The sequence below is a fragment of the Cornus florida genome, unplaced genomic scaffold, assembly GCF_030987335.1.
Source record: "Cornus florida cultivar Cherokee Brave unplaced genomic scaffold, ASM3098733v1 CherokeeBrave_3.0.0_Hap2_Chr07, whole genome shotgun sequence".
NCBI classification, from domain to species: Eukaryota; Viridiplantae; Streptophyta; class Magnoliopsida; order Cornales; family Cornaceae; genus Cornus; species Cornus florida.
The window spans coordinates 14829353-14842720 of NW_026775577.1; the positions used below are offsets into that span (position 1 = coordinate 14829353).

Sequence of the window (13368 nt, forward strand, 5' to 3'; positions counted from 1 at the left end):
CAAAAGGTGAGAAGTAGGAAATGATTAGATGGTTGTTGTCTTGATTTGTAACCTAGTTGATTTGAGTTTGTAAGTCCGTAGGGGTGTCTTAACACCTAATGCCCTAAAGCCATCTGGTTTGGGAGTCATTGACCTAAAGCTCGCTACATGAATCTTTTAGAAAGCTTAAGAGATCAACACATTGCACAATACTTCCATCTTTGATCCTCAATAAATAAAAATAAATAAATAAATAAATAAAATAGAGTGAAAAGAATAAGCGCACCTAGAACAATAAAGCTTTAATAAAAGATCCACTCTCTTATCTTGATGATCGGTACTAGATTTGTGTGCTAGTTTGAGGGTAAGGATGTGATTACTTCTCTAGTTGGCTAAGATAGCAACACACTTGATGCCGGACCTCTCAAAAAGGATTCTAGACTTGTTTTGATTTTCATGATCATTTCCTTGATGTGTAGAGGACCATGCTTGCTTGCTTGATATTGAAAGTTTGGGAGATTGCTTAGAAACGGTTGAAAAATTGCATACTTGAGGTAGTTTTCTCCCAATGCTTGTTTGCAATATTGGTGCCTCTTTTGAAAGAATGAGCTTAATGTTTGTGGGTACCATTTCTGGAAACCCTCATGAGACTTTACTCGTCCATTAGGGGTTTAAAAGGCTTGTTGCATATGCTAAATGCAATCGTGTTCCCTACGAAAGTGGCGCTATCACTTTACTTGCTTTCCAGTTTATACTTGTTTAGTTGTTCATTTCATTCCTTTACTTCTTAGTTCATTGCTAGGGACTAGCAATATTTAAGTTTGGGGGTGTGATGAGCACTGAAAAGTGCGCATTTAAACCCGTTAAGCTTAAGCATTCTAGTACCTTTATCTATCTTACTTTGCCGTTTTAGACTTATTACGTGTTATTTATATTTTCAGGCACTAATCCCAAAATTGAGCTAACTCAGCCAAATAAGAGCTTAATTGAAGCAATCCTGAGATAAACTAAAGGAGGGAGCAAAGTGGAGAAAGCAAGGAGCAAAAAGGAATCAAAGTTGTGCAGCTGAAAAGTTCGATCGATCCAACTTAGAGTTCGATCGATCGAACATCTATGATCGATCACAGTACTTCTCGATAGATCCAACCTTAGCCTTTGCTGAAATTCCAAGTTCGATCGATCCAACATCACCTTCGATTGATCGAACCCTATTTTGTCCTATTCAAATGATTGATCTTATCCACAGCTATACGCCTACCAACCACTTTTGTCCTTTTCCCCACAAATATCTTCGAAATATCTCAGCCTTGTCCTTATCTGGAGGAGTCAGACCACTTCGATCGATCCAAGATTCAGTTCGATCGATCGAACCCATCTTCGATCGTTCCAAGTTAAGGTTCGATCGATCGAACTTCCTCCAGCGAGAAAAAGTTAAAGTCCAGCTCATTTATTCCGTCCTTCACCCAATCATTGGAGAATATGCCTTGCACGACCACAGCTCATCATAGGGTGTATTTGACCTACCTATATAAGGAATATGATACACTTTTTGGAGAGGAGTCTAGAGTCTCTTGTCACACATTGAAAATCATCTTGGAGGCTCTTCTTGGAGAGGAGGAAGGAGGGAAGCTAGAGCACCATTGGAGGAGATCTTCACAACAAGGAGCAGCCATGGAGTTAGCCCTTGAGGGTTGGATCATCACTACCATGAGTGTCTAGACATCCTCTTGGGGCTAGAGTTAGCCCCAAGCATGCTTTCTATACTCTAATCTTGTGTATTATTGAGGGATTAGTGTTGTATGATACATCTTGATATTCATGTATATATAAATCTTGATTATTTCATGGTTTGTATGGTTTAATGCTTCCAATTGACTATTCTATTCTACCCATATGTCTATGTATGCTAGAGTAGGATATTCATGTGCTTATCTCTAGATTTAGTGTTTTTGATGCATGTCTATGTGTATTGATGCTATAGATCTAGAGATTATCAAGATGATATGCTTAATGAATGCTATTTTGGTTCATTTAATGGTTTATGCCTATTCTTGATGGTTTGTGCCTCTCCCCTAGTCTAGATAGCTTTATTTTCATGCTAGTAGTGTAGATTTAGTGTAGTGGTAGTATAATGTTAGATGGGAGGACAATCTACTCTTAATGTTTGATGTTCCATGCTTGTGAGTCCAAATGGCATATTCCTCCAGTATTGTGTTGTATGTGGATTGTGAGCTTAATGAAGGATTAATGACTAGTTATGATATGTTGTATCTTTCACATGTGTTTAGACAATTTATTCCTCTCCCAATAGATAAATTGTGGCCTCTCACATGATGTTTAGATAATGCATGTTTAACTAAGTCATCCTTATGGATTGCTTGGACTATGAGCTTAATGAAAGGTTCAATGACTTGATTTGATATTTTGTTCTCTTCACATGATGTCTAGACAATATATTCCTCTACCAATAGATGTATTGTGGCCTCACACATGTTGATTGAGACAATTTGCACTTGTTGAGTCACCCTTACCAATTGAATGTCTTTTACACACACAACATTGTTGCAACACATTCATTTCCCTCATTAGTCACTTGATTATGGTTTGGAATAGTATTGTTTGGTGGTGATCTCTACACCCCAAGACCTTTCCTTCTTACTTACTCTTTATCTTATTTCATTTTAATTAATTCTTTTCTAGAAGTAATCAACCAACCCAATTCTCTTTTGCAATCATTTGGTACGCTAGAGTCGAAGTTGAAATTCCAACACGTATAATCCCTTGGGACGATCCCTACTCACTCTTGCTACATTAGTAGTAGTGTTGGTAGTGGTTTTTATAAATTTAAATTTGACATAAAAGGCTTTTCTTGAACCACACATTCACTACATTCAGTTTGGCGTATTACAAGCGACCTCGTCATCTTTCTATCTCAAAGAAAATATGCCTTAGATCTATTACAAGAGACTGGTATGATAGCATGTCAACCAGCTGAGACACCAGTGGAAAAAGGACTGAAGTTATGTGTTAAGTCCAACCAAGTACCTGCTAATAAAGGAAGATACAAAAGACTTGTAGGGAGATTGATGTACTTAGCACACACGAGACCGGATCTGGATTATGCATTGAGCATTGTGAGCCAGTTTATGCATGATCCTGGAGAGCAAGATATGAATGCAGTTATGCGTATTTTGAGGTATTTGAAATCTACTCCTGGAAAAGGAATTTTGTTCACTAAAAATGCTGGTTATCAAAACATAGATGCATATACTAATGCTGACTGGGCTGGAGCTATAGATAATAGGCGATCTACTTTTGGTTACTTCACTTTTGTAGGAAGTAATCTTGTTACATGGAGAAGAAACAACATGTTGTTGGTCGCTCGAGTGTAGAAGTTGAATTTAAAGGTATGGCGCTTGGACTTTGTGAAACTTTGTGGTTAAAACATCTCTTGCGAGATTTGGGTTATCTACCTGGGCAACCGATTCGACTATATTGTGATAATAAAGCAGCATGTGATATTACCTATAATCCAGTTCAACATGATCGTACGAAGCATGTCGAAATAGATAGATTCTTCATTAAGGAGAAGTTGGATGGAAAAATTGTGGAGTTGCCTAAGATTCGATCTGAGGATCAACTAGCCGACATTCTCACCAAAGCAGTCTCAAATCAAGTGTTTTCAAAATTTTTATACAAGTTGGGCGTGTGTGACATCTATGCACCAACTTGAAGGGGAGTGTTGAGATTTTATCTCTTATAGTACAGCTATATGATTGATTTATTTTCTTCCTGATTTAGGGCTAATTGGTAGGTAATTAGTTACCTACTTTAGCTAGATCTTATTTTATAAATTGGATGTAATACCATCACTGAAAAATGGAATATAATTTTAATTTCTATATTTTTTTCACTGAATTTCAAGATGGTATCAAAGCAGGACTGACTCGCGCTTACCAGAATGAAAAAAAAATAATTTTTTCAGATAACCAAAGAAAGCATGCCCCAGACGTCGATGATACAGTTTCCCTCGCCTAATACCACAACCAATCGTCTGCTTTGTTTGGATGTCCTTAAACACATAAAAATCAAGCCAAAAAATGACAACACAAGATAAAGCTGTGGTTATTTAGGAAACTGACAAAAGATTAGAATCTAAAGATGGAACAACTAAAATAGAATCTAAATGCAGATTATCAGTGAGTGTCAAAGATCCTTCCCCAATAACTGGGGTCGAAGTCCTATTGGCAGTAGAAACAAATTTGTGTGAGGATGAATTAAGAGGTGAGACCTGTCTAGAATCAAATGTCATATGATCTGTGGCACCAGAATCAATTATCCATGCACTATTAGCAACATGTGTAGAAATATTGAAATTCTTACCAACAGTATCTGTTGTTTTAACAACTGCTGCAGTGGAGATCTTTGTTGAATTCTTCTTCCAACGACGATGATCCCACCATTCTGGATATCCCACAAGTTTGAAACATCGACTTTTGGTATGACCAATCTGGTTGCAATCAGTGCATTTGTAGGTAGACTTGTCTGCTCTAGATAATTTAATATTTTTGTCACTCATTTTTTTTTTTTTTTTTTTTTTGGAACTGGTTTATCACAGAACCAGTTTTCAAATGAGGTTACAAAACTGGTTTAGTTTTGAACTAATCCAGAACTGAAATAGTATTACACTTGTGGCCAAACAGAGGGTTTTGATATATATATATATATATATATATATATATAATTTTTTTCAAATAAGTAATTCAATTCTCATAAATCCCATGACTTTGGAGCAGAGAAGAGAAGGATGAGTTGCAGCGAATATGAGGGCAGTGATCCGGTGACGGCTGCGATAGAGACGAGTAGCGATCTGGCTATGGCTGCGACGGCAGCTTCGATTGAGGATGCGTCTGACGGAGAAGGAGCAGATCCGGCGAAGCAGCGGCGGAGAGCAGCCTGATTCGGTGACGCGACGGCGATGATCTGGCGACGCTATGATCCAGTAACGCGACAGTAGTTGAGGTGCAGCTGTTCGGTTTGGCAGAGAGCGTCGTCGTTTGGAGATCCGGCGATGCGACGGCAGAGAGTGTCATCGTTTGGAGATCCGGTGTTGTCGTTTGGAGATCCGGCAATACGACGGCAGATCGTCGGCAGCAGCAGCTTGTGATGGGTCCGTCGTATTTGTATTTGTATGGGTATGGTGTAAGGATATGTGTATAGGTATGGTGTAAGGATATGTGTATGTGTATGGATCTGTTGTGTAAGAGTATGTGTATAGGTTAATGAATAAAAATAAATTCAAAGAGATTCAAAGGTCTGGTTAAGGTACAGTTCGATGATGACTCTGATACCATCTTGAAATTCAGTGAAAAAAAAAATATAGAGATTAAAATTACATTCCATTTTTCAGTGATGGTATTACATCTAATTTATAGAATAAGTCCTAGCTAAAATAGATAACTAATTACTTACCAATTAGTCCTAAATCAGGGAGAAAATAAATCAATCATACAGTTGCACTATTAGAGATAAAATCTCAACAGGGCTTGCCTTCGTCATCGTCCCCGACAGGGCCATACCTTTAGGGAGCGAATGGCAGTACATGGGCTTGACAAACTCCACCAACCGTTTGGTGGCAGTCGAGTTTATTCATATTCCAATTTCTATGTATCATGTTGGAAATGTATACTATCTCCGTCCTAAAAAAAAGTGTCGTTAATGGGAAATCGTGTCAGTTTAATTTGTGAGAGTCATGGTTCTCCAAAAGTAACATTTTTTATGGGACGAATAGAATATATATCTTTATGTGTGTGTGTGTATATATATATATATTATATTTCGAATATATATATCTTTATATACGCTTGTAACATCACATGACAAACCCCATAAACTATTTAAACCATACACGGAAATCAAGAACACAACTCATCCTCTTTGTCTGTGTATGAAGAAATACCACAAAACTGACCCAAAATAATAGGTGTCTTTCAATTATAATCTCATGTTAGCAACAATAATGCAATCACCATGCACGTTTAACGAGATCAACTATCATTAATCAATGCATCATGTAAACAATACATGTACAATTACAAATTGCAATGATTCGGATCCGTGTATGTTGCGGATATATATAATATACTTCACATTTCTTTAAAATAGAGGTAGTAATATACTGTATATGTAAGCAACAATTGATACTAAGTAATATACAGTACATGTAAGCAACAATTGATACTAATTGATTCATAAGGCGGAGTAAACACTCGACGCAACACTACATATTCAGATTGAAAAAACCAAACCCGCCATATTTATATAATTCATATGAATGCAAATAATTAAAAATATGATCCTATTCATATACTCCGTATATAATACATTCCAATATTCTATCTTAATTTCTACAAAGCAAAAACCCTAACCCTAACTGACTCTAATACTAATTATTGAATTTTAATCAAATAATTAACATGTAAAAATTAAGAATATTATAATCAATTAAAGATGAGAATTTAGGCATTGTACATAATTGATGATTAAATCCCTGAATACATTTAGATTGTGAAGAAGATCCTTAGAAACTCACATTTTGAAACCGTATACATAACAAGATAGAAACAGCTAAATAAGGGATATAAACATATCACAATATGAAAAACTTAAATATGAATAGTTAGAATTAAATCACACTAAATAAGTTGAAAAACCACAATTTCAATAATATAAAATCATACCCACAATTTCAATAATATAAAATCATACCCACAATTAGACACCAAATTAAAAAATATGACCTAATTCATCAAGTCCATAATCATATTACAATTCTATTTTAGAAACCATAATGCATAGTAACACAAACTAATTTTTATTTATTTAAAAATTCTACACATGATGCATAATGCTGACCTATGAAGCACGGACACGTGTTATAGGGCTGAAGTACTGGTGTCGGACACGTGTCCGACACGGACACGAGTGTCCTAACCTCGAACACGTGTTCGACACGGATCTACCAGTGTCTTATTTTTTTATTCATTTTTTCAAGTCGGACACGCCGGAGGACACGATCGAGACACGCCGGAGGACATGGCTGGTACACTAGAGGACACCGGTGTAGGACTCGGTAGTTCAGATTAATAAAAAAAAAAAAAAAAATGGAAAGGATGAGAGAAATACTGGAAGGGAGAAGGGAAATCAACACAGAGATGATGAAGAATCATGCTCTGGTTGGTTATTGATGGAGGAGAAGGAAGATAGAAAGTTAAGAGAAGGAGGAGATGGCGTTCGGCAAGAATTCCGATTCCACTAAAGTCTCTCTTGTCTGGTTGCGAACAAATCTCAACCAAAGGCTTGATCGCCTTTTTCTTCCTCAGACAGTGAGTGATTATTGGTTAATAAAAGAGGAATTCAATTTTGAAGAGAGAGAGAGATAGTCAAACTTGGGAAGACCGATAAGATTGTAATCTTCTGTGTTTGGTTACAAAGTTAATCTTATCTTCTGTTGTGTTTGGTTACAAAGTTAAAACTATTCTACTATTGATACAAATTTTAGTATTGAATATAAAGATATATTAAGTATTTATTGTTTGAATTTTAATAAAATTTGGATTGGATTTAATTTAAATGGATCATGTCTATTAATGTAAATTAAAAATTAAGAGAAATTAAAATTTTATATATAATAAAAATATATATTATTATTTTTTCACTGTATCCTTGTTATGTCCGTATCTTATTTTTTTAAAATTTATCGTATCGCTGTGTCGGTATCTGTACTTCATAGATGTTGACTTAACTTTCTCCGGACTTTCCACTTTCTGTTAACGCAAGTTCCAAGCAATGATACATCATAAAATATTTAACAAAAAACCAAGAACCTATTTAAACCTGCTTACCTTTTCACTAAAAAAAAATTGAACCTATTCAAACCTCAACTCAAAGTCAACCAACTCTCTCAACATATTCTAATGGAGTAATAAAATGATCTCCTCGCGGTAATCAAAAACCCACTGATCTCTCTCCCTCTTCCATCTCCATTTTCGATTCCAATGAGTGCTCAATGCATGGGCCCGCTGACTGCAAAGCTTTTCACAATCCTCCCCTTCCTCTGTTTCTCGGCAGCGACGGTTTACGGAGCACAAAACTTCGAAGTCCAATACGATTCGTTCAACGATTCCAACAAGGACAATTTCGCGATCCAATCTCCTGCGGCCATCAGTAACAATGCCCTTCAAATCACCCCGGACACAGCCAGCAGCAGTTTCAGTCTCTACAATCGGTCTGGAAGAGTCCTTCTCAATCAGGCTTTCAACCTCTGGGAAAATGAAGTCCAGTCCAATTCCACCCGATCAATTGTACATTTTACCTCCTCCTTCCTCATCAATATCTATCGGTTGAACAACTCCACCGCCGGTGAAGGGTTCGCCTTCGTCATCGTCCCAGACAAGGCCGTACCTCCCGGGAGCGAGGGGGAGTACATGGGCTTGACAAACTCCACGACCGATGGCGATCCCAACAACCATTTGGTGGCGGTGGAGTTCGACACGTTTAAGCAGGACTTCGACCCAGACGATAACCACATCGGCCTAAACATCAACAGTGTCCGATCTAGAAATGTGACGCGTTTAACACCCCTCGGTATCCAACTCGCTCACTTGGAAGCCAAATTTTACAATGTTTGGGTGGAGTATGAGGGGTTTTCCAGGAACTTTATGGTCTTCATGACGGAAGGTTCGAAGGATGGTCCAACACCGGACAGACCGGACTCACCTGTGCTGATATCTAATTTTAAGCTCAGTGACGTGGTGGCTCAGTATTCATACTTCGGTTTTGCGGCTTCAACTGGCAACAACACGGTCCAGTTGAACAGCGTGTTGAAATGGAATCTGACCGTCGAGTACTATACTCAAAATATTAACAACCATCCGACCTCCTCGTGGCTGCAAATCGTCCTCGGGGCTGGGGTGGCGGTGCTGGTGATTGCGGCCATGGGTTTGGGCTATTACTTAAATAGGAGGAGGTTGGCGCGACAATCGGACCCTAACATCCTGCGCGCTCTGAAGAGATTGCCAGGTATGCCTAAGGAGTTTCGATTTAAAGATTTGAAGAAAGGTACAAACAACTTTCACGAGAGGAACAAGTTGGGTCAAGGAGGTTTTGGTATGGTGTACAAAGGGTTGTTACCGGGTGAGAATTTGGACGTGGCCGTGAAGTGGTTCTCCAGGGAGAGCATTAAGGGACAGGATGATTTCTTGGCCGAGCTTACCATCATTAATCGTCTCCGGCATAGACACCTCGTCCCATTACTCGGTAAGCCCTTTACTGATGGTCCAATGTGTTTAGTCTACAAATACATTACGAATAAATTTCTTAGTCCCATTTCATTAATCTATGGAAAAATTGGACTTTGACCAACCTTTGCTGAGATGCAACAACTCCGCAACACACTAGACAGGTCCTATTGAATTTTTTATTTAATAGAAAAAGATGAAGAGTCAAATTTGTTGAAACATATGGTATTTATATTATAAGGATAAGTAGACTCGGTCGCTGATAGTGACATTGTATCTTCCTCTAGTGTTGTTTTGGTTAGGAAAATACATTATTTTTCACTTGTATACATTGACGTGTTATTGTAGAATTATTTTGCGAGGTGCAACTCTAAGCTATAAGTTACGTTTATTCCCATTAGATTAGATATATATGAGAAATTAAAAGAAGTGGAGGACACAGACGTGCCCTTAATTGGTTGGGGAAAATTTAAAAACAATTTTTTTTTCAAACTATTAGGTTTGACAGTTAATTTTAACAAACAAATTACAAAAGTATACAAAACACTATTTAAATTCTTTAATGGTCCAAAATTTCCTTCTCTCTTTCCAAAAAGTCCAGCATGCTCTAAGTTCATAAACCTCCATTATTCTCGACGAGCTCCAGTACACAAAACAGAGCAACTCAGATAAAACAATGAAGCCAAAGCATCATGCACCATCATCGACAACGACAGTCCGTCACCCGCGCAACACGATCCTCAAACTCACCGGCGTTGGTTCACTACTGGTAAGTTCAATCCATACTTGCCCGCCGGTTCTGTCCTCATATCTTCGTTAGAGTTCATCCTCGCCGTCACTAAAGAGTGACAGTGGTGTTGGTAGTTAGGCCAAGGAAGACATTGAGGACCAATTAAGTGATGATGATTGGGAGCGAATGAATTAAGTGGGAGGTAATGAGATTTTGATCTGATTTATTGATGCAAATCATGTAGAAATTTCATAATTATTGGTGGAAACTCATAACTCAAATATGATTATATGAGGGCAGTACCATTTTAATGCCATTTACAGGGATGCTTCCTGTTGTTGAGTTGTTGAAAATAGCTCTTTTCCGGTAGATAATTGCTTGAAGTTACTCCTTTAATTCTTCAATAGGAGGATTCAAAGTTGATATTGTTCATTGCAATCTTATATAACTTTACCCATGGGCGGAGCCAGCATAGGCCGAGGGGGGGCCATGCTGGCCCATTAGTTTTAATTACAAAATGGCCTATAATTTAGAAAAGTTTTCAAAATGCTCCCCCCCCCCCCTACCGAAAATAATTTTTTTTCTTTCTAGAAAATGACCATTAATTTTTATTACACATAGGCCAATAATTTATAAAAAAAAAGTGAAAAATGCCCCCTGAAATAATTATTTACCCTTGGGCCAATTAATTTTTATTGCAAATAGGCCTATAATTTTTAAAATTTTACAAAAATGCCCACTAAAATAATTATTTTTAAAAAATATCTTTAATTTTTCCTTTCTTTTCATTCTTACTCCTCCTCCTCCTCCCCATCATCTTCTTCTTCTTCTTCTTTTTTATATTCTCTTAAAAAAAAGTTGCATTCCTTTATTCAAACTATATATATATATATATTTTTTTTTTTTCTCTTCAAAGTTTGGTAATTAAAATTGTTGCTAAAAGGACTCTTTAAGGTTGGTATTTTATGTTTCCATTTTTTTAAAATAATTAATTTTCAAATTATTAAATGCTTTTATTCCACCATTATTACAGTTCTATTTTTTGACTTATTATCTTACATCACTATTCGCTTGAAAAAAATATAATACGGTGCCCCCCCTAAACAAATTCCTGGCTCCATCCCTGGCTTTACCGGAGGCAGGTAGATAAAATTTTAGTTACATTTTTTGGAGTTTTAATGTATTGACATGTACCCAAAACTTATACTATTTTAGGTACTCTTTGTTTTATAAATAGATTACAGGAATAATATGAATGTGAGATTTTAGGTAGTGGCTGTTGCCCTATTGCATTTGATTTAGATAACGGGTGTCAAGTATTGCCTTGGAAACTTTTACAGTGGCTTACCAATGGAGGTTCAGGTGAGCCTTCTATAATATGCCGTTTTGTGTGTTGGAGCTCGTCGTCGAAACAATGAAGGTTTATAAAGACTTTTTGGGGAGAGTCAAGGGTGTTTTGAATTATTAAAGAGTTTAAATAATATTTTTATATACTTTTGTTACTAGTTTGATAAACCTAACAGTTTAAAAAAATTAGCATATTTGAAAATAGTTGAGTTTTTTTTTTTTTTTTTCCCTATATATGTTGGCCGTATTAATAATTTAATACCATGCTCGGACATTAGATTGGACGGCTTTTGACCTAGATTAATAAGGAAAGAAACGAGATAAATAATCCTATATGATCACTTCAAAATTTTAGATTTATGATCTATACACTTGAATTCCATATATTAAATAGCTAAACTCGAAGTACACTGCTCATGTATATATATAGTATATCATAAAATCAGAACTTGAAAAAACCTAATCTTGCAAAGTTCATTCCAATACATATGTATATATATCAATGCATAGAAATATATTAATAATATGTATTTGTGTCACACAGGATGGTGCCACAAGAATGGGAAGCTCCTCTTGGTATATGAATACATGCCTAATGGCAGCCTGGACAAGCACCTCTTCGGTAACAGTGCCGAGGACGAGCCCTTAAGCTGGAACCTCCGCTACAAGATCATCTCTGGACTGGCCTCAGCTCTGCACTACCTCCACAACGAGTACAATCAGAAGGTGGTCCACCGAGACATCAAGGCCAGCAACATCATGCTTGACTCCAACTTCGATGCCCGGCTAGGTGACTTTGGCCTAGCTCGTGCCCTCGACAACGAGAAGAACTCGTACACAGAGGCTGCAGGCGTGATTGGAACAGCCGGCTACATTGCCCCCGAGTGCTTCCTCACGGCCAAAGCAACGCAGCAATCTGATGTGTATGCGTTTGGAGCAGTGTTGCTTGAAGTAGTGTCTGGCCAAAGGCCTGGCACTAGAATAGGTGCATTTCATTACGTGGTTGATTGGGTGTGGTATTTGCACCGTGATGGCCGGCTACTAGAGGCGGTGGATGAGAGGCTCGGGGTAGATTATGTGGCGGAGGAGGCGGAGAGGGTTCTGCTTTTAGGGCTGTCTTGTTGCCATCCTATGGCGAATGAGAGGTTGGATATGAAGGAGATTGTTAAGATTGTGTCAGAGTCTGTCCCGGCACCTTATGTGCCGCCATTCAAGCCACCTTTCGTTTGGCCAGCAGTGGTGGGGATGGGCGGAGAAGATATTAGTTCCGCCACTACGGAGGATAAAACAATTTCGACCTCCCATTTTGGGCCTGAGTGGTCTCTACAACTCGCTCCTTAGTATTGACTTGTCTTGTGTAGTCTACAATACCCTCACTCAACCGAAAAGATATGGAAACTCTCAAATTATCTTGGAGTTTTTTTTTAGCATTTTAAGGCAATGATATGATATCATACTTGTTGGATAATAATAACCAAAATAAACATAAATTTTTCATTCTTTTAGTGTTGTTAGTCATCAATAAATTTGGTAAATTTATAAAATAAAATTTCAATGGCCTACCAGAGTCACTCTGTAGTAAAAATAAAATAAAATAAAATAAAAAAAACAACTTGACCGAGACCTTTATAAAAATGCACAAACCTCAGTTCGAGAAATAAGAGGATTACATTCAAATACATACTTTGATGCACAAACCTCAGTTCGAGAACGTATTCATTGAAGTCTTGATATAACAAAATTTGCTGTAAATCTAATTTTATTTATTTATTATTTTTATAGAAAGAATAGGTCAGCAGCCTTCTCTGTCACAAATTCACAACGTGAAATCATGCCAGAAATTATTCCCCACAATTGCATTCTCTAATGGTAGGTACGTATATTGTGACAAAAACTTGATCATATTAAAAGAAAAATAATATTTAAATACATACTTTGATGCACAAACCTCAGTTCGAGAACGTATTCAATTAAGTCTTGATATAACAAAATTTGCTGTAAATCTAATTTTAT

At 37.2% G+C, this 13368-nt stretch overlaps 1 protein-coding gene across 1 annotated transcript; it reads left to right on the top strand.

The window, feature by feature from the left end:
• Window positions 1–7916: 7916 nt before the first annotated feature.
• On the top strand, window positions 7917–13018 carry LOC132266513 (probable L-type lectin-domain containing receptor kinase S.5). Its single transcript, XM_059767403.1, has 2 exons — window positions 7917–9297; window positions 11900–13018. Exons 1-2 carry the CDS (start codon window positions 8037–8039, stop codon window positions 12694–12696), a joined length of 2058 nt encoding a protein of 685 aa, XP_059623386.1. The 5' UTR covers window positions 7917–8036; the 3' UTR covers window positions 12697–13018.
• Window positions 13019–13368: the final 350 nt, after the last annotated feature.